This window comes from Saimiri boliviensis, chromosome 7 (assembly GCF_048565385.1).
Source record: "Saimiri boliviensis isolate mSaiBol1 chromosome 7, mSaiBol1.pri, whole genome shotgun sequence".
Taxonomy (NCBI): domain Eukaryota; kingdom Metazoa; phylum Chordata; class Mammalia; order Primates; family Cebidae; genus Saimiri; species Saimiri boliviensis.
Window position 1 is genome coordinate 97,282,394 of NC_133455.1, and position 21,506 is coordinate 97,303,899.

Here is a 21,506-nt window from a genome sequence, read left to right on the forward strand (position 1 = left end):
AAGGAAGGATAGTGCTTATAATCATTAGCAGAACGGTGTGTGTACTATATTTTCCTTGTGTGTGTACTATATTCCTTGGCTTAGAACAGTATGGTCTTCAGAAATTATTATGAAGCGTCTTTGACCACAGCAATAATCTGTTTAAACCTTGTTAATGACTTTGTAGAAAACGGTTAGACTTTTGTTGACGAGTTTGAAGAAATCAGGGCGAGGCTGGAGAAGAACATCTAAAAAATACCATTAGTCAGTTAAAGGGAGTTGCATCACATATATTTAAATTGTTTTTAATAATCCATAAGTTAATTGGAGGTAATATTTATATGAAAGTGCTTAATTGTGTATTTAATTGTATAATATCTCCTTTTAAAGGGGTAGCACTTTGCTATTGTAAACAGTGCCACAATGAACATTTGTTTGCCTGTGTCTTTATAAGAGAACAATTTATAATTCTTTGGGTATATACCCAGTAATGGAATTGCTGGGTCAAATGGTATTTCTATTTCTAGGTCCTTGAGGAATCACCACACTTTCTTCCACAATGATTGCATTAATTTGCACTCCCAACAACAGTGTGAAAGTGTTCCTGTTTCTCCACATCTTCTCCAGCTTCTGTTGCCTCCAGATTTTTTAATGATCGCCATTCTAACTCGTGTGAGATGGTATCTCAATGTGGTTTTGATTTGCATTTCTCTAATGACCAGTGATGATGAGCATTTTTTCATGTTTGTTGGTCTCATTGATGTCTTCTTTTGTAAAGTATCTGTTCATATGCTTCACTCACTTTTGAATGGGTTTGCTTTTTTTCTGTTTTAGTTTTTTGTAGATTCTAGATATTAGCCCTTTGTCAGATGGGTAGATTGCAAAAATCTTTTCCCATTCTGTTGGTTGCCAGTTTGCTCTAATGATTGTTTTCTTTGCTGTACAGAAGCTCTGGAGTTTAATTAGATCCCATTTGTCTATTTTTGAGTTTTGTTGCCATTGCTTTTGGTGTTTTAGTCATTAAGTCCTTGCCTATGCCTATGTCCTGAATGGTTTTGCCTAGGTTTTCTTCTAGGGTTTTTATGGTGTTAGGTCTTATGTTTAGATCTTTAATCCATCCAGAGTTAATTTAATGTACAGTGTCAGGAAGGCATCCAGTTTCTGCTTTCTGCACATTGCTAGCCACTTTTCCCAACACCATTTATTAAGCAGGGAATCCTTTCCCCATTGCTTGTTTTTGTCAGGTTTGTCAAAGATCAGATGATTGTAGATCTGTGGTGTTGCTTCTGAGGCTTCTGTTCTGTTCCATTGGTGCATGTCTCTGTTTTGGTACCAGTACCATGCTGTTTTAATTACTGTGGCCTGATAGTATAATTTGAAATCAGGCAGCATGATACCTCCAGCTTTTTTTTTTTTTTTTTTTTTTTTTTTTTTGCTTAGAATTGTTTTGGCTATGCAGGCTCTCTTTTGGTTCCATATGAAGTTTGAAGTGGTTTTTTCCAGTTCTAAGAAGGTCATTGGTAGCTTGATGGGGATAGTGTTGAATCTGTAAATTACTTTGGGCAGTATGGCCATTTTCATGATGTTGATTCTTCCCAATCATGAGCATGGAATGTTTTTCCATCTGTTTGCATCCTCTCTTATTTCATTGAGCAGTGGTTTGTAGTTCTCCTTGAAGAGGTCCTTTACATCCTTTGTTAGTTTTATTCCCAAGTATTTTATTCTCTTTTTAACAATTGTGACTGGGAGTTCACTTTTGCTTTGGCTCTCTGTTTGTCTCTTATTGGTGTATAGAAATGCTTTTGATTTCTGCACATTGATTTTGTATCCTGAGACTTTGCTGAAGTTGCTTATCAGTTTCAGGAGACTAACCTAAATGTCCATCAATGATAGACTGGATAAAGAAAATGTGGCACATATATACCATGGAATAGTAAGCAGCCATAAAAAACAATGAGTTTGTGTCCTTCATAGGGACATGAATGAATCTGGAAACCGTAATTCTCAGCAAACTGACACAAGAACAGAAAACTAAACACTGCATGTTATCACTCATAGGCAGGTGTTGAACAATTAGAACATGTGGACACAGGGAGGGGAGCATCACACACTGCAGTTAGTTGTGGGAGGCTAGGGGAGGGACAGCAGGCAGTGGGGAGGGTGGGGAAGGGTAACAAGCAGAGAAATAAAAGATATAGGTGATGAGGGATGAAGGCAGCAAACCACCTTGCCATGTATGTACCTATGCAACAATCCTGCATGATTTGCACATGTACCCCAGAATCTAAAGTACAATAAAAAATAAATAAAATAGTGGTAGCACTTTTAAAATTCAAAACTAGTTTTATTACCAGAAAATTTCATTTGTTCACTTCACTTTTATGTGCATATGTTGTAGAGCGTTACATCCATACACACACATATCCTTATACATGCATTACCTACACCTCACAATAATACTCTTAGTAGGAACTTGGAGCTTCATTTTAAAGACTGATACCTCAGAAGATTAATGGACTTGAGCAGCAGAGGCAGAATTTCAGATGAAGCCTGAGAGGAAAATGTTGTTCAATTTTGAATTGTAGAGTAGGAAATATTGGTGTCTTTTTGCCTAGAATACTATGGGCTTAACTTGAATAAGATTCTGATAATTTCTTGGAAATATAACTTTCTAGTGAATGTTGTTCAACATCAAATTTTAGGTTAAATATTTTTTTAAAAAATGAACTTTCATGAGGTTGAAATAGTGTTACAATTAAAGGATAAAGGCATATATTATTTCTTGCCTTATGTGCCAAAAATTTTTTTGTAAAAGTAGATGTGACTACTTGTTGATATATATGAATATTTCTTCAATATTTATATGATGATCTCTGTGAATGTAAATGGTTGTCTCATCATCAATGCGATGGAAAACTAGTTTTATTTGCCTTGATGGAACACACTTTGATTACGTGGTAGTACTAAATTCTTTGTAAACAATAGTTGCTAATGTGTTGTTGAAGCATTTATTAATAATTTATTTGAACTATCCAGCATCAGAATAAAACAAGATGAGTTAGATGAAGGTCTATCCAGTGGAAAAATGCTTATCTAATATAGGCCAGATTTCTCCAATGAGAAAACCCCAGTGTTGTCTAAAGTAAAGAAGGAGAGGGAAGAAGAATGACAAGTAGAGGAAGAAAGAAGGAGAAAGAAAGATGAAGATATGTCATAATGCATTGCCTCACTATATTGTGAAGTGTTGTTTTAATATATGTGTGAGAGATTTAGTAAAGGATGTCGGAGAACAGAAGGTGAATTCTACTGGAAATTAACAGAGTGTCAGTCCATGTCAGGGATCCAGCAGTCATCGAGACCCACAGAGCTGTGTCAGATTGTGAGATGCAGCAGCAGCAGTACCTGGCATAAGGCCTGGCTGGGTGTATGAGAGGTCACAGGGCTCTGAAGGTTGACATACCCGGGGAGCTGGCCAGCACAGCACGGCCTCTGGAAAAGCAATGCACCTCCAGTTCCTGCTTCTGGTCCTTCTGTTATTTCAGTTGTTGAGAAGAAACAGGTCTGCTCCTGTGACTGGTGCATGTTTGTCAGAGTTGCTTGTTTTTTAACTTTGTCACTTCGTTTTTTGCAGACTTTCAGGTCCCTGCAGGTCGGGGGGCTAGCTGTGAATTATTAAGTGGTATGGCCTTAAGAGAGAAGTAATAAGAGCAGTTTCTTCCATATTAGCAGGAATGGGCTCAGCTTGGTACCTTCTCTACTGTGCTGCTGAGGGATGTGATCGGGGGAGTCACAAATGATGGGATAACTGGTGACACAACAGAACAGATCACCAGCAGAAAATGAATGTGTGAACAAGTTGTGAAAGACGCTTTTATTTCCGAATGGCAAGACACCCATTGCAGAAAATAAATTACATGCTGCTGGGGGATATCTCACTGTCCTACTGAAAGAGGCAACATTTTGAAGTGAAGGAAAAGATAGTATGGAATAACACAGGCTCAAAATAATGAAAATAACTTTTCATTCTGATTAGAGTATACATATTCAAAACTGGAAAACAGACTTCCAGTAATGCCCAATAAACCATATATTTCAAAATACTTTTAAATATTAATACTTAAAATATCCTTTCTGGAGTATTTTTATAAATCTCTAACAAGAATCAAAGCCCCAGTAAGAAACATTTTTTCTTCTCCTTCTCCTTCTCCTTCTCCTTCTCCTTCTCCTTCTCCTTCTCCTTCTCCTTCTCCTTCTCCTTCTCCTTCTCCTTCTCCTTCTCCTTCTCCTTCTCCTTCTCCTTCTCCTTCTCCTTCTCCTTCTCCTTCTCCTTCTCCTTCTCCTTCTCCTTCTCCTTCTCCTTCTCCTTCTCCTTCTCCTTCTCCTTCTCCTTCTCCTTCTCCTTCTCCTTCTCCTTCTCCTTCTCCTTCTCCTTCTCCTTCTCCTTCTCCTTCTCCTTCTCCTTCTCCTTCTCCTTCTCCTTCTCCTTCTCCTTCTCCTTCTCCTTCTCCTTCTCCTTCTCCTTCTCCTTCTCCTTCTCCTTCTCCTTCTCCTTCTCCTTCTCCTTCTCCTTCTCCTTCTCCTTCTCCTTCTCCTTCTCCTTCTCCTTCTCCTTCTCCTTCTCCTTCTCCTTCTCCTTCTCCTTCTCCTTCTCCTTCTCCTTCTCCTTCTCCTTCTCCTTCTCCTTCTCCTTCTCCTTCTCCTTCTCCTTCTCCTTCTCCTTCTCCTTCTCCTTCTCCTTCTCCTTCTCCTTCTCCTTCTCCTTCTCCTTCTCCTTCTCCTTCTCCTTCTCCTTCTCCTTCTCCTTCTCCTTCTCCTTCTCCTTCTCCTTCTCCTTCTCCTTCTTTTTTTTTTTACTTTGAGACAGAGTTTCACTCTGTCACCCAGGCTGGAATACAGTGGTGCAATCTCTGCCCACTGAAACCTCCAGCTAATGGCTTCAAGCAATTCTCCTGCCTCAGCCTCCCATGTAGCTGGGGCTACAGTCACAAGCCACTATGCTTGGCTAATTTCTTGTATTTTTAGTAGCGACGGGGTTTCACCATATGACCAGGCTGGTCTGGAACCCCTGACCTCGGGGTGATCCACCCGCCTCGCCCTCCCAAATTGCTAGGATTACAGGCATGAGCCACTGCACCCGATCCGATTCTTATTTTAGAAAATTAAAGTTCATTTTGTTTATAGCAAGTGTGTTGGATTATAGTTATGTACATGATCTGTTCATTTCATCATTTATTGAATAAATCCATATCGAGTGACTTCTGTGTGTCAGGCATTAGAGCCACAACAATGAACAAGATATATATCCCCTGTCCTGGTTGGCTTATGGTCTAATAGAATAATAAATGATTACTGAATACTTTCACAGTCAGCATTTTGTATGAATAACTTTATGCAAACCTGGCAATAGTGCTATGCAATAGGAATTCTTTCCCTATTAAAAGATAAGGAAAATTAGGTTCAGAGGATAAGTAATTTGCCCAGACTTGCAAGCTAAAGAGTGGTTGAGGCAAAATTCAGACAAGATCTGGGTGACTTCCCCTGTACACGTTTAACTATGCATATTGGCACATGCTCCCATATTCTGTGGTCATTATTGAGAAGAAACTGTTAAATTAGATTCTAGCCCTAGAAAAGTTTTCTGTATTTTACTTACAATTTACTGAGATCTCTTGCTATATGTGGACACAACTAATCCTTCTTTTGGCCTATCCTACTTCTCTTCCAGATTATCTGTAAAGTTATTGGGTAAATAGACCAAAATATCACTGATGGACTCTATCAAAAGGAAAAATCAGAAGCAAACTTTCACAGAAATTGCTCTTAATTCTTCACCTTTATTTACATTTCTTTTTTTTTAATGGTCAGTGCTGCTTCCTTGCCCCTCAATACCAACACTACAGCAGCATCTCTTGCTTTTAAATGTGAATATCTGTGGGAAACATTTAGAATTTGCAAATTATAACAGTTTATTATTACACAAATTAGAATTTATTATTACACAAACTATGGGAACCACAGAATATGGGAACATGTGCCAACATGCATAGTTTACATAATAGAATTGTGTAATGATAAAAATTAAAATAATAATATATTATCTAAATTAATTTTTACAGTCAACTCCTGGATTGGCATTAAAGTTTTGGCATTTTAATGTGTTTGCTTTTTCTAACTTTCTCTTCATTAGAAGAACTCATCTCATTTTGTATGCATAACCCAATGAGAAGAATTAGAAACTATCAGTACAAAAAAATGATCAAATACACATGTTGTGACAGAAGTTTAGGTAGGTATAACGAATGTGTACACGTTTCCAACATTTCCACTTAGGTCTATATTTAGATAATAATGTGATGCACAATCAAAATAAAAAGCTAAAAATCTTTCCACAGATCATGTAATTGCTATTACTGTCCTCTAAAAGAATCATTTTTCATTCTTCACCTCTATTAAACTATTTTCCTCTCTGCCCAACTCTGCCTAGAAAATTAATAAACATTTAAAATTTCAGACTTACATATATTAAAAATAAAAAATATGTTTATCTTGGTCCATATATTACCATGGCCCAGGTAAAAATTTTTTCCAGCCTCTGCCAGTGCTAGGATTCACACAAATCAAGGAGTATATGTATTCTCAAAATGCATGAAAAAATAAATAGACTCCCATATTTTTCTTTCATATAATAGTATGTGGCAAGCAATCAGTAGGATTTTAATGTTGCTGTTTTAAATAATGTTTGAATATATTTATATGTTTAATACTACAGCATTATGTGTTTTCCCTTCAGAATTGTTTTCATGCTCTCTCTATATTTTTTTTGAGACAGAGTTTCGCTCTTGTTGCCCAGGCTGGAGTGCAGTGCTGCAATGATCTTGGCTTACTGCAACCTCCACCTTACTGGTTCAAGTGATCCTCCTGCCTCAGCCTCCCAAGTAGCTGGGATACAGGCATGTGCCACCACGCTCAGCTAATTTTGTATTTTTAGTAGAGATAGAGGCTTCACCATGTTGGTTAGTCTGGTCTAGAACTCTTGACCTCAGGTGATCTGCCTGCCTCAGCGTCCCAAAGTGCTGGGATTATAGGCGTGAGCCACCACACCCAGCCCATGCTCTATCTTAATTTATGTTTTTGCTCAACTCCATGTCATGAGACTTCAATTTTGCTATTATATGTTCTTTTAAAGCATGATCGAATGTCTTTTCAAGATGAAACTCCTATTGTGTCATTATGAAGAGTGTTCTTTCTAATGCCCTGGTCCATATCATTCTTAAGGTGCTCCAATAAGAGGTGGTTGAGGCAGGAAGTCACCAAATGACTCAAATCTAAGAATGCTACACTCCTGTATAAGGCCCTGCCTACCGCAGGTAGGCCTGTTCCCACCACAGTGCATTTCCCATGGGTTTCAATGAAAATGATTAACACTTTTTTCACGTTTAATAGCATACAGGTCCATGCAACTGTGTCATTGCACTGGCTTGTTCACATATCTGTGCATTTTTTTTTCTATGAACTTCTTAAGAGCAAACAATCTATGTCTTTCTTGTTTGAGTCTTAGTAGGTACATGCTTAGTCACAGTGGTGGATTTTACCATGGAGATGATGAAACATAAGTTGCAGGGCCCTTGACCTGCATGAGGCTATTCCAGGGTCCTGGGTGAAACCTTAGCAATGTAATCACATGGTCATACATTATTGCAAAATTTGTAAATGTAAGAGGGTTTAATTAGACTGCTACAAGGCTTTGTAGTTTCATTTATATTAGTAATTTTATTTTCTTCTTGTCCTGAAAGAAGCCTCCCCAAATGGACAATTTTGGCCCCATAAAACCTTGATTGTCCCTTGTTGACATGCAAGGAACGACTATTTGCTTTTTGTTGGATGAATAAATGAAAGAGGTAAAAGGAATGAGAAGGAATGAATATTTTATTAGTTAATACATTTTAACATTTAAAATTTGCATGTCTGGCAAAAATTTTTCACAAGCTACCAACAGAAAATGCTAACATTATCACCCTTGGGTAGTGTCTATGAGTTTACATGCTCTTATACCAATGTAACTTCAATAGAATTTTCCACCAGGCCTTCGATTAAATTTAACCTTCGATTAAAGTGACTGATATCAAAATGTTTACAACTATGCTATTTTTAGAAAAGGATTATTATACTCAATGGTTAAAGAGGAAAAGAAACCCAAACACATGATTGAGTGATGCTCGTGATTGTATTGTGTCAATACTAGGATGTCAGCTGAAGTCTTCTGATACTGACTCTACTCTTTTCAAAACATGGTGTTTACAAATATATTTAAATAAATGAAAACTTATTCTACAAACAAAAGCATAAAATCAAATAGGTTAATAATGTTTTCCTCAAATGATGAACATTTTCCCTTTCCTTCCCTTTCTTTCTTTTCCTCTCTTCTCCTCCTCCTCTCTCCTTCTTTCCCCTCTCCCTCCATTTCTTTGCTTCTTCTTGTTTTCTTTCTTGATGCAGGTGTTTAATATTATCCAACTGCCATAAAGCTAAATTATTTTTTGGAAAATAGAACTGAACTACTGAATACAAGATGAAAATGTGGTTGCTGGTCAATCATCTTGTAATAATATCTATTACTACCTGTCTAGCAGGTAAGAAATATCCTTTGTATATTCTACATATATTATGTCAACATAATTGATATGTGTGTTTATTTTATTAAATGTGTTGTATGAAGTAAACATTTTCTTTTGATAGCTGGGTCAGACAAGTAGGTAAATATGTATTTAGGCTGACCCTATTTTCTTTTTAATTTCAATTAAGATTTCACAGAACTTCATCAATCTTGGATCATAGTGTGCTTGTGAATGTTTAAGATATAGATCTCTGGGGAGGTCCCTGGAGTGTAGCATTTGTCTATTCCTGAGGAGTAAATTCTCCTACTGTGGCTAATTTCAACTTGACATCATTAATGTGGAACTGAGAAAGATGTGCAACAGCTCATCAGTCTATAATATTTTCACCATCCAGCTATAAATAACCACAATGGCATAGAGTAAAAACAAAACAAAACAAAACAAAACAAAAACAAAAAAGAGGGAAGGTAATGGGTTTTAAGTATTTGTTCCCTTTACGCTTAACATGATTGATGTATTTGTAAATTAATTTTTAATACTGGCTATGTTTAACAAGTGATTCACAAAATTTCTGAAAATTAATAATCACTTCTCGAGAGCTCTAGGTAGATGTAACACACTATTGAATCTTATAACTCTTTTACCAATTGGATCAATATAATTTAAAAATGATTAAAGTAATCTGCAATGTGTGTAGGGACATAAGACCACTAAAACAATTTTGAGAGTACCTTAGTTTTAAGACAAAGAAATTTTATATTTGTCTTTCAAAGGCAAGTGTGAAGCATTCAGACCTATTTTGTACAATGAGAGGCATATCATATCTTTATCTGAAAAATTGATATAGTCACCCAACAAGTACTTATTGAGCTAGGTTATTATCATGAAAGCATTAGAAAAATTGAATTCTAATAATCAATTTTTCTAATACTTTTATATTAATGACCTAACTCAATAGGTAATTGTTGAGTGACTGTTTTGTTCAGACATAAATGGTCTTCATCCTTTTATGATTAATCACTTAAATGATTAATCTGAAGGACATCATTATTAAGAACATAAAAAGCATTGTTTTATTTTGGGGAATAGTTTTTATTATGCTCACTACAAAACTCAGAAAAGACCATTTCATTAGTACTTAAGGATTTTAATGACGTTGATAAATATATATTTTATGACCATAGTAATTATGCACACATACCCACATACATATATATAATCATATGCATAATATATTTACACATATATAATGTAAACATAAGAAATAAAAAATTTGGTAAAGTCATTGGGTGAAGTCTTATTTTTATGAATAAAATAAAAACTATCTTATTAGTACTGAAAATTCATACTAATTAACTGCAAATTTTGGTGCTACAACTATAAATGTAAATTTAAGAAATAAATATATGCACAGGTATGAAGATACTTCAACCTTTATAGTAAAGGACCACTACTCTCATTCCATTGTCTAGCATCTCAGCTATTCAAGTAATGTTTGAAACCACAATTTAAATAATTGCTTCAGGATCAAAATTGTTTTTTTCTTTCATTTTTAGAGTTTACATGGTACAGAAGATATGGTCATGGAGGTAAGTTGACCAAAGAGTAAACCTTGTAAACATCTTTTCTCTATTGAATCATATTTTATCTCTCCTTTAAGCCATTAACTCTCTATATTTAAGGCAAACGGTTAATGTTAGATTACTGTGAAATTTTGTAAGGTGATCTTTCTGAGATTATAAGCAAATTGTTTGTTGAATAAGTGGATACATCATAAACAAATATCCTATTAGAGGATTGTAGCAAATGGAAAATATTAAATGTGGCTGGCATTTTTCCTGCATGCTTTGTAAGAGTGCTATGCCACTAAACTTGGAAGCAGTATTTTAAAATTTGTAAGCATTGAACTCATTTTTGAAAGCCTCTTGCTTTGCTGCAAGGGAGATAACTGAAGTTAGTGAACTCGGAATCTTAAGATTCAGTTCAATTAAAAGTCCACAGATACTGTAAAATTTATTGTTTAATAATCCTTCTAATTTAGATCCTACTTCAACTACCAAACAGATCTTGCAGAAATAAAGTCAGCATGGTATACTGGAAAAAAAAATAGAAAATTTGGAGTAAGATCACCTGAATTTGCGTTTTCAGCTCCATACTCACTAGCTGATCTTATTATCTTGTGTAAATTATATAACTTCTATGAGCCTTAACTTTCCAATATGTAAAAATCACAACATTGTTGTGAGGACTAAAAAATGAATTGCAGTGATGACTTCTAGCGTAATGACTGGCAAGTAGGTGCTCCATAAGTACAGTAACACTAGTAACTTATAAAAGCCACTGTATAATGGTAGGAAAATGAAAAACCATGAAGAATCACTGAACAACCCATGCTAGAACTTGCATGCCAAATCAAGGATACCTATTGTATTAGTCCATTTTCATGATGCTGATAAAGACTTACCCGAGACTGGGAAGAAAAAGAGGTCTAATTGGACATATAGTTCTACATGGCTGGGTAGGCCTCCGAATCATGGCAGGAGGCGAAAGTTACTTCTTACCATGGCAGCAGCAAGAGAAAAATGAGGAAGAAGCAAAAGTGAAAACCCCTGATGAACCCATCAGATCTTGTGAGACTTATTAGGATGTAGTCAGATAAGAGATAGGTGTCAGAAGATGCCCAGCCAGGTATGTAAAACAGAGTCTAGATGCTTCAGAGGTGGATCACAGGACAAGGAAGTAGTTGCTCTAGAGATATGTGACAGGCTCCCTTTGGGCAGGTAGAGCCAAGCAAGGAGAATTTAGTTCACTTAACTTTTCTGCTAACCTGACCCTACTCTTTATTCTAATAACTGTATTTCTACAAGTTTTTGAGACCAACTCCTTACTCTCTCTGTTTAGTTATGGAAAAATACTGCAATGTTACCTATTACCCATGACCCTAAAAAATTGGGGCACCAGCATATTTAAAGGCTAAGCCCATCTTCTCTTATCAGCCGGAAATGGGTGGCAGTGAAGACAGGAAGCTGTACTATGTGGGAGAAGGATGCTTTGTGGCAGTTTAAATATTAACTCTTTTAGAGAGTTTCAAGAGAGCTTAAACCACTCCCAAACCAATAATCATGGTAATATTGTAAATGTGGTAAAAATTTCCATCTTAGTCTCTTTAAATTTTGATGTCATCCCTTTTTTCTAACAGACTTTTCCAAGGACTCTTCTTATAACATATTTACTATAACATATATAAAATTGTGTTTACTAACTAACAGATTGAGGTGAAATAGAATGGGAAGTGGAGTTTGTCTCAAAAAGTATATAAAATAAATAAAAATACCTCTGAAGCACAAATTATAATTTTACTTTCAATTTCCAGAAATAAAATAACAACATTACAGTGGAGACTCTCCACATAGTGATAGGTGAAGTAATCCTGTTTGAGATCATATAATTGACTGGTTATATTAATGGTGAAAGTGAGAATGAAAGAGCAACAGCTTCTGCCTGTCATTTACATTAGTAAATATGACTGCAGATATTCATACATTATTTATTTTTATCTTCATCTTTTTGATCACACTTAAACATACTTACATCTGTAATAGATTTATGATACTCACACTATCAGGTAGGAAATAAATGAATTTACATTAAGAGCAGATCAAAACAGAGATGTGAAGTGTTAAAGCCTCAATTAGCTTGAGAGGTCATCTATAGCTTTGTGCTCCTTTTAAGAAGAATCTCTCTATTAAAAGAAGAAATGTACTTAAAAAATAATTCTAGTTTTTGAAAACACAATCTTTATCTGTGGTTTGTTTCTTAGGACTTTTACCCCCATAATACTTCCAAAGCATCAAAATTTGTCATCTAAGTGTTTCCATGGCTATAGAAAAAAAATCAATAGATGACAGTATTTTCTGGAGGCTGAGAACATAATGCTTACGTTACTGGATCCTTTGCTGAGCCTTGAATTTATTATCCCTGAAAGTTCTTTTCCCTGGATCTGAGCACTCTAGATGAGCTAGCATGGCAATAAACTCAGGTACGGTCTGCAGAGGAAACATGAGGATCCTAGTCAAGAGGTTCATGCTGAACCTGGCAATGCAATACAGATGCTTGCTTTGAATAGTTTTTCTTTCAAGGGCCCAAATATGTTCCTAAAATAAAATATATACAGTAATTGCTAAGCCATCAAATGGAATACATTATGTGATTCAGGTTAAAAAGTTTAGAAAAGTAAGAAGCATATAGTTATAAAACAAAATACTTAATAGAAAAATTAACGTGATATGAAGTATGTCCTATTTTGCTTTCTGTTCTTGGAAAGGGCAAAGGGAAATATCTTAACTGTAATGTTTTGTCAATGTGAAAAATAATTTCAGTATTTTCTTGGAGATTAGCTTCTTATTTTAATCCCTGGAAGCTTGCGTTGTCTGTTACTATAAAGGTCAAATATAAGTGGAGTATTGGGAAATATACACATATAATGTGTGGAAAATATGTTAATTGAGAAGAAAAAGTAGCATAAGGTACCAATATTAACCAGTTAGGCCTATAAAAATTCACTCCAAAATTGTTAAATATTTGCATATCCCCTTTGAGGGTTTTGTTCATTCCTTATGTATAGGAATAATCCTATATACACACTCAGTATAACCCAATAGGTGTAGCCTCATCATTATTTGTATGTGCCATTCTATAATTTTCAATGAAAATTTTCATTGCTAGGACCTTTTACTTTTTAAAAAATACATATTATTAAGATGCAAAAGCTACTTAAAACATATTCTCAGTTCTCTAAAAGCTGACCAACTTTTATCTCAAAAGCATATAGAGTAAATGAAAGGATACATTATTAAAAGAAATATTTAAGACTATTCATTTTATTAAAATATGAAAATATGCTAATCTTTACATAGCAATATGCTCATGTGAATCTGTCTTTATTGTATTTGAAGGTGCCAAGCAGTACTTTGAATAATCAAAGCAATTCTGAATGACCATAACTCACCTTACTTCAAAAGAAAAAAAGCTTATTTAAAGGAAGCAAATGAAATTATAAATTAAGTTTAGAATTCTGGATGATGACCCTCCATATAATGGCACTTCTAGAAGCCACATTAGAAGCAGACACTAGACAGGCCAGGGCTGTCTGTTTCTACATTAGAAATACGATTGTGTAATCTATCTTTATTAATGTAAGCCTGTACCTCTTGCGATGAGTTCATATTTTAGGAAGTCATATTTAATCACTACCGTATTCCTCATTATTAAATGAGACAGATATTTAGTTTCTAAACAATCTTTCAAGTGTGCTGCATATAGGATGCAAGTTGGAGAAGGTTCAAAGAAAAATCCTTAACCCTGAAGACCTGAGATCCTCTCAACAATGTCTTTCACAGGGCAGATCTTTTGATTTTAAAAATCCAACTTAATCTTTTTTTTTTCTTATAATGCTTTTGGTGTCGTGTCTGAAAGCTTATTGAGTACCCAAAGTCAGAATCAAGGACAACTAACATCTATAGTGCATCAAATTGTAGCCCCCAATTGACCATCTGAAATTTCTATGCTAACACTGTTGTAAGAAGTAGAAACTCAAGATCTGATCCAGTGTATAACTGTGGTCTTATGTTTAAAGTATCTGCATACTTGCATCTGCATTCATCTCTCCTTAAATCTCCTTAAATGGATAGCCTTCTCCATTGGTAATAATAACATCTACATCATCATCAGGCTTGTTGCATAAGTACCAAAGTACTTAGAAGATCTTTATAAATTTTACAATCCCCTAAGCAATATTTATTTTTAGTTTTCTAAATATTTATGAACTTAGATTTTTAAAAGTTTTGAAATAATTCACACTAAAGTCATTATTTATCAAGGATTCTAGTGGGAATAGAAACTATCTTACCTTCAAGAAGATAATCTATACATATTGAAAAGTACCCTTCTCTACTTTTTAAGCATTTTTATAGACATTGAGAAGAAACAACTAGATCTTCAAATTGGCAGGTGTTACTAAATTGCTCAGTCAAAAAACCTATGCAATTGGGAGAGACTCAAGGAAATTGTCAAACTGAGAGGAAGAATAGCATGATTTTTATCATAGATAAGCACAAGGTCATTTCTTTCAGAAGTCAGAAAATCCAGACCTTCCATAAAAAACAAGTCTTTAGTCATCAGGGATTCAGGATTCATTTCTCATTTTTTCCGTTTGCTATCACAGCCTGAATAGGCAGAAAATATCAGGCATCATCAGGAAAAGTATTAGAAGTGAAGCAGAAAATATTATATGCATTTATGGCTTTTACAACCTCAAGAAGGATATGGAACTAGAGACAACCTAGAATACAACTTTCAAAATTATTAGCAGAGAGCATCTCTGTGAATACCTCATATCTGTAATCTTAATAATAAATGTGGTAGGCACATGGAGTCCTTAGGACATATGCCTGAATGTCCTAACCCTTTAAAACAAATTGCTTGCATAAGACAATAACTAGAAAAGTTCATTGCAGAAGCTAAGTCTTAGTTTTTCTCATTCTTCTGATTCTGATCCAGCTATTTATCTCCTATCTGAAATGGGATTATGGTAATGGAATGTGTCTGATGTCTATAAACTGTTGAATAAAAATTTCAGCAAATTTCAACCAAGAACGAGGCAGCTCCCTTGGAAACATTTTGGGTTAACTTACTAATTAGAGAAATTAATTCTTCATACCTGGAGGGAGTGGGGAGAAACTAACTTGAGGATTTAGTAACCATCTATATGTACAACAAAAATGTACTGAGTGTCCCAAACAATACAGTGCTAATAGCACCAGAGCTACAAGAGTGAAAATTTAGCTTCTTGTTTTTAGAAGCTTCATGATTAGTCGCATAGTTTATATACACAAGAAGCATAAACTAAATTTCAAAGAGATTGACAAATTATGAGAATGTTTTCAAAATTAGCATTTATTCATTGCTGACTATAAGCCAGGTACACTGTGATCGTCCATGAATTATTTCAAAATAATTCTGACAATAACCTTATCGGGTAGATTTTATTATCCCCTTTTTATAGTGATATTGAGCCTTGGAGAGATAGAATAATTTGTCCAAAGGCACACTAATAATGGTACTGAGGCAAGATTTAAATGACATAATGAAACTATTTGTTCAAAAGGAAGCTGGAACAGAGCTCTCATCTTCAAGTTTAGTGTTAGAGAAGATAAAAATGTCTGTGCGCCATTGCCTTTACCTCTCTCTCAAAAAACAAACTGGAGGAGCGAATCATGGCTTCGATCAGGCAGAGACATTCCAGTGACCTGTAAGAATATTCATTCTTTCTAGCTACACAGATTATTAATTCATTTGAGGCATATGGTTTTGTGCTATGTTCTGTAAATGTTGCCACAGTAGTGGCATGTGAGTGATTCTCTTCTCCTCATCCTGCTGTGAAGTGTCACTCTTCCCTTCCAGAGAGAATAAACCACCAGGATCAACTGTTTCTCAACACAGCTGTTTGCGATAAATTTTAAACCAGTTGTTCAGATCCACTATCCATGTAATTTGTTGATTGATTGTACCACATGTTGCTGAGTGCCAATGCTAGTCACATGTTTAGAAAAAAAAAAAAAAAAGAGAAACCTCGCTTAGAAAAGAGACTCATTTCCCCCAAATCAAGAAGCTCTCCTTTTCATTCAGACTCTTGTTCAAAAATCATTAGGTTCCTATTGTTTTCCAGACAACCAGACAACTACCCAGGAGAATGATGTACACAGATGAAAGACATAACCACGTGTTCTCAAGCATTTGCAATCTAGCAGAACAGAAAGTTGCACCAAGAATCATAGCATGTGTGTTAAGTATCATAACCTATATGGGGAGCTACAGGAACTCAAAAGAGGACCAATAAAAGCCAGGAGAGATGAGAGGTTTTGGCTTCCTGATGGAACTAACTATGGCTAGGTCACAAAGGATCACGTAAATTTTAATAGGACGAGAAAAGTAGAATGATGATTCTAGGAAGACAAAAAGCATATGCAGAGGCTCAGGGGCATGGAAATACAACGTGTTTGGGGAGGTGTAAGTAGTTAAGTTTGGTAACACATGGAAATGACCGGAGATGTGCAGAAAATGATTTTAAATGAAGAACCTAATGTTTGGCTCAGTATTACGGGGGCAGATATCTTTGTTTTGAATTAAAATGGTAAGTCTCTTTCTGATTTTTTTTCAAATGTTTTTCCAATGTTCTCAAACTTTCTTTAACTTATAAAGTAGCACAATGTAAAACAATTTTATTTTTCTTGTAGTTTCTGAGGAAGACAAAGGATTTGGACCAATTTTTGAAGAGCAGCCAATCAATACCATTTATCCAGAGGAATCACTGGAAGGAAAAGTCTCACTCAACTGTCGGGCACGAGCCAGCCCATTCCCGGTTTACAAGTAATGTACCTCACTGCTCTTTTCAGAATGGAGTGTCAGAGTAATGATCACAGATCAGCATGTATTAACTTTTAAAGATATAAGATAGTGCTTTCTACAAATTCCATGGACATTAACAATAATATTGGCATACAAGCTATTTAAGAAGTTGTCTAATGCTCAAATAGCAGGTTTTCTTAAATATATGCAAATAATTCACTTACTGTTCTCTGCACAGATAATGCTACTGGCATTTGACATTACCCACTTACAAATTGTATAATGGAAATAATATTTTTAAGCCTACAAATGGTTACATCAAATTATGCATAATTTAAATATACATATTTGAGGATAAAATGTTTTTGTATGCACTGGCCTGGATAACTCATACCTACAGATATGGATAAATTTTTATATTAAGTACAGGTAAAGATCTTGAACAAATAACTGTAGAAAGCACCATCTTTTTCAACAGTCTCATATCTATATTACATCCAACACAGCAAATTTCTTAAATGTCTCTATAGGAAACTCTGTATAAACATACCTCTTTCTATTTTTCTGGGTTACATATGTATGTTATCGAAAACAACGTTATAAAAAGCAACAATGAATTTGTTTCCTGCTTCAGGTGGGTCAGAAAATTATACTAACAGTTTCCCATTTGATGCAAAGAATGAGATGGAAAAATCAACTAAATGCCAATGGCTTTGAATTTCACCTGTGCGATGGTTCCATGAAGACAAAACAAGAGACTGATAGAGAAATTGGGGGCTCTAGTGTGTTAATGTCACTTGACTTAATTGAAGATTGTCACTCAACAAAGTTAGCTTTAATATGTTTTTCTGGGTAGAAAAGTAACTTTCTATTATTACAAAAAGTTCTTATCAAAGAGAATATCCCCTTCCACCCATTTGATTCTAACTGTACTCAGTTTTTCTTGCCTTTGGCTATAATTACAAAATTATTCTTAAGATAAAATACGAGCTTAGATACAAAATCACCATCCCATTGAAGTTATTTTTATTGTTTCAATTTCATGCATGGGAGTAAAATATAAGTAGGTATTTAATAAATTATAAATAATACATTTGTACTGAAAATATTTGATGGGCTAGACTTATCTCCACACTTAAGCCATATATAATGATAACCTATTTGTCATTGACATGGGATAGTAGAACTAATAGGATCTGTAGAGGAGATCCAATCCAAAAAAATCATACCGGAGAGGAAGTTGAATCCTTAGTAAGTAAATTTGCTTGCTCAGGAACTAGTAAAACACAGATCAGGGACTGAAACACAGGTTTTATGATTTCTGAAGAAGCATGCAATTTTTTCAGTATTTATCTACCTAGATAGATTGATAAAATCTCAAAAGCTCTTTCAGCGACACTTATTCTGTAATACTCTGTTGTTAACATTCATACAAGGGACCTTAGAAAATCAATCTCTAGGCTGGAATGGAGGCAACCAGAAGAAAGGGTTGCTCTCAGATAATGTTCTAGAAACATGGAAAAGGCTATGCTTCTCCTTGCTGCCCCCATCATCCCACCCCACAGGCACAATAAGAAGCAAAGCTTTGCTTGCCCAGTAAGTCAACAACTGCCTCTCACAGGTTGCACCCAGCACTGAAATTTCCTCTTTGAGTTTGACCTGGTTATCCATACATTAATAGAGATAACTGGAGAAGACAGATAGATGTTTAATCTTGTTATGAAGGCAGTCTCTTTTTGTTGGGGAAAAATGAAAGAACAGAAAAAAAAATCAGCTCATGATGCAACTACTTGGAAAAGAATGTTTAAAGTTTTTAAAATGTACTTAATTTCAGGCCAAATTATACTAACCTTGGTAATCATCCAATTTTTCATTCATATAGTAGTTTTATATTTGTACCGTGTTCTGTGACAACTTGTTATTCATAGCAACATCCTGAGAGGTACAACGGGGTACTTTATTTCCGACTTACAAGCCTTGCGGATTTCATTATCTTGTGCCCATCCCCAAAGAAATAAGCACTACAATAAAAAAAAATTACTAAAAGAAATTGTAACAATAGTGTATGTTTCTGAAACTAGAGCAGTGAACTTCCTCAAACACAAAAAAAGGTCATCCTTCTATGATGTCACAAGCATAGTCAGATCCAGGAAGTTAAGACAATAAACAAAAATTTGGAACCAACATAATGAGGGGAAATTTTATAAAAATTGGAACTGCTCAACAAAGAAACACACTGTCTTGACAAGAGCTGAGCAACTTAACACTGGATGGTTCAGGCAGGGACAATATTGCCATCACCTGGGGATAGAGGAAGGCTTTATTCACTGGGTTGGAATTTAGTAAGTTTTAAAAATGCAAAATCACAGTTTCCTATGCTTGCTTTTGAATTATTTCCTATACTGCAAAAATTGTAACTAATAATGTTCCAGTAACTTTGATTTGGTAACAGATATTCTAAAGCAATTAGGCCCTTTGGGTATGATTATTACTCTAATTAGAAGTGGCCAGGAAATGAGTGATGTGGTCACCAGCCACTACTATTTCAGCGATTTGACCACAGCTCTAGGCTTATGACTTTCCTGAGGACATGGAACTTTAAAGGATAAACCCTGATAAAGAATGATTATAAAATTATACAGTTGGTTCTTTTAGTTGAGAACTATTTTCTACATGCATTCTTTTCATCATCACATCAGAAATTTAGATTCCTGTTTCCAGTCAATTTATTTATAACACTATTCCTATTAACTAATGCTCTGATTACCTGCAACATGTCTTATATTGTTATGAAATTCTGTGGTAGGATGGAAAAATAATTGTTTTTCTTTTCCACTTTATTAAAAGTAATCTTTGAGTCTTGAGAAAAGACGTAAGTGACCACTAGCTCTAGGCTGAGGAAGTTTTACTGGTATATTTGTGGCTTGGAATAAATTTTTTAAAACCCAACTAATTTTTATTATTTTCAAATTGTGTGACTGACCTCTAGTGGTCAGAATTGCCACTTACTGAGCAAACCCCAATGTCAGTTTGTTTTACTGAAAAATTACTTTGAAATTTAGAGTCAGATATTGATATTTTATATTTTATTTCTGGTAGAACAATACTTTTAATATTTTATACAGCATATCTGCATATATATGAATCTAACTGGTGCATAGATGACTGTCAATTATGTCCAATGTATAGCTGCCAAGAAATCAATTTATGGAGAAAAACTTAACAAAATATTTGTCACTCGGATACCTCATGAAAAAAAAGACAAAATATGTATGTACTTTGATGTTTACCTGTCTGTACCTGAGCTAAATTACAAATTATGATCCTAGAGACTCTGAATTATAGAGTACAAAGAAATACCATCTGAATCATATTTCTTATTGTCTGAATTTGCCCTGAGCTGTATCCAGACTATTTTAGAACTTTGTTAGCTCCATACAGTTTCCAGGTCTCATGACCTGAGATTGACCTTTGTATCTTTTTCTCTTAGGTGGAGAATGAATAATGGGGACGTTGATCTGACCAGTGATCGATACAGTATGGTAGGAGGAAACCTTGTTATCAACAACCCTGACAAACAGAAAGATGCTGGAATCTACTACTGTTTAGCATCCAATAGCTACGGGATGGTCAGAAGCACTGAAGCAACCCTGAGTTTTGGATGTAAGTAAATAGTAACTTTTTAAAAATGGTGTGTTTAGGTGAGTTCAGCAAGAAGAAAAATCAAGAAAGGATAGTGAGAGGAAGGCATCACAGATGAGGTGCATTGTACAAGATGAGTGGACCTAATTGTATGATGGAGACAACAAAATACTCCAAGGCATACAATGAAGGCACTTGAAACAGTGAAAGATGATGTTGTCAACTAAAGGAAAACCAGGGTCTGAGGATCTTGAATGACTCTTTAAAATTAGTATCAATGCAAGCGTCAAGCCATATATTATTGAAGGGGCCCTATCACCTATAAGGGGGTGAAAATTGGCTTTTGGGGGAAGAAAATGTCACATATTGCAACATAATGTCTATGATTCTTCAAAGATCAACCCAATATGATAATACCTTATTCACTAATATTGTATTTCTCATAGTAGGAATAAATTTAATTATATTTTTGTTAATTTATTTTAAATTTAAATACATGAAAAATTTCTTCTAATTAGGGCCAATAATGACAAATTGTGCTAAGCTAAAATTTAGAGGTTGTTCTGAAATAAAATTTTACACTGGGAGACGAGTTGGATCAGGTGATCTCCAGTATGTGATTTACGTGAGCACTTAAATCTTTTGCAAAATGAACTATAGGATGAAAACCATGTTTTAAGAAGTCCTACATGGTAGGGTTTATCAAGAGGGAATGAGAGGGCCAGGAATAGAAGTAAGATTAAATTAGTGTGGTGAGAGTGGAAATGTAAATTACATACATTAACTATAAGGAAAGAATTAACAGGTTGCATTGCACAAAAGGAAAGAAGACTATAATTTTTTTTTCCCAAGGAATGTCTAGTC

The 21,506-nt window shown here is 35.0% G+C and overlaps 1 protein-coding gene across 5 annotated transcripts in view; it reads left to right on the forward strand.

Annotated features, from left to right (window-relative positions):
- Positions 1-21,506, forward strand: part of CNTN1 (contactin 1) — a 372,094-nt gene that overhangs the window by 209,157 nt on the left and 141,431 nt on the right. For 4 of the 5 annotated variants that reach the window (XM_074403087.1, XM_003926652.3, XM_074403088.1 and 1 more), the window contains 4 exons: positions 8,476-8,609; positions 10,151-10,183; positions 16,889-17,021; positions 20,491-20,663. In XM_074403087.1, the coding sequence (XP_074259188.1) occupies positions 8,549-8,609; positions 10,151-10,183; positions 16,889-17,021; positions 20,491-20,663 (400 nt within the window). In that variant the 5' untranslated portion in view covers positions 8,476-8,548. Of the gene's footprint in view, positions 1-6,166; positions 6,266-8,475; positions 8,610-10,150; positions 10,184-16,888; positions 17,022-20,490; positions 20,664-21,506 lie in introns of all 5 variants that reach the window. The other variant, XM_074403086.1, reaches the window with a different exon arrangement.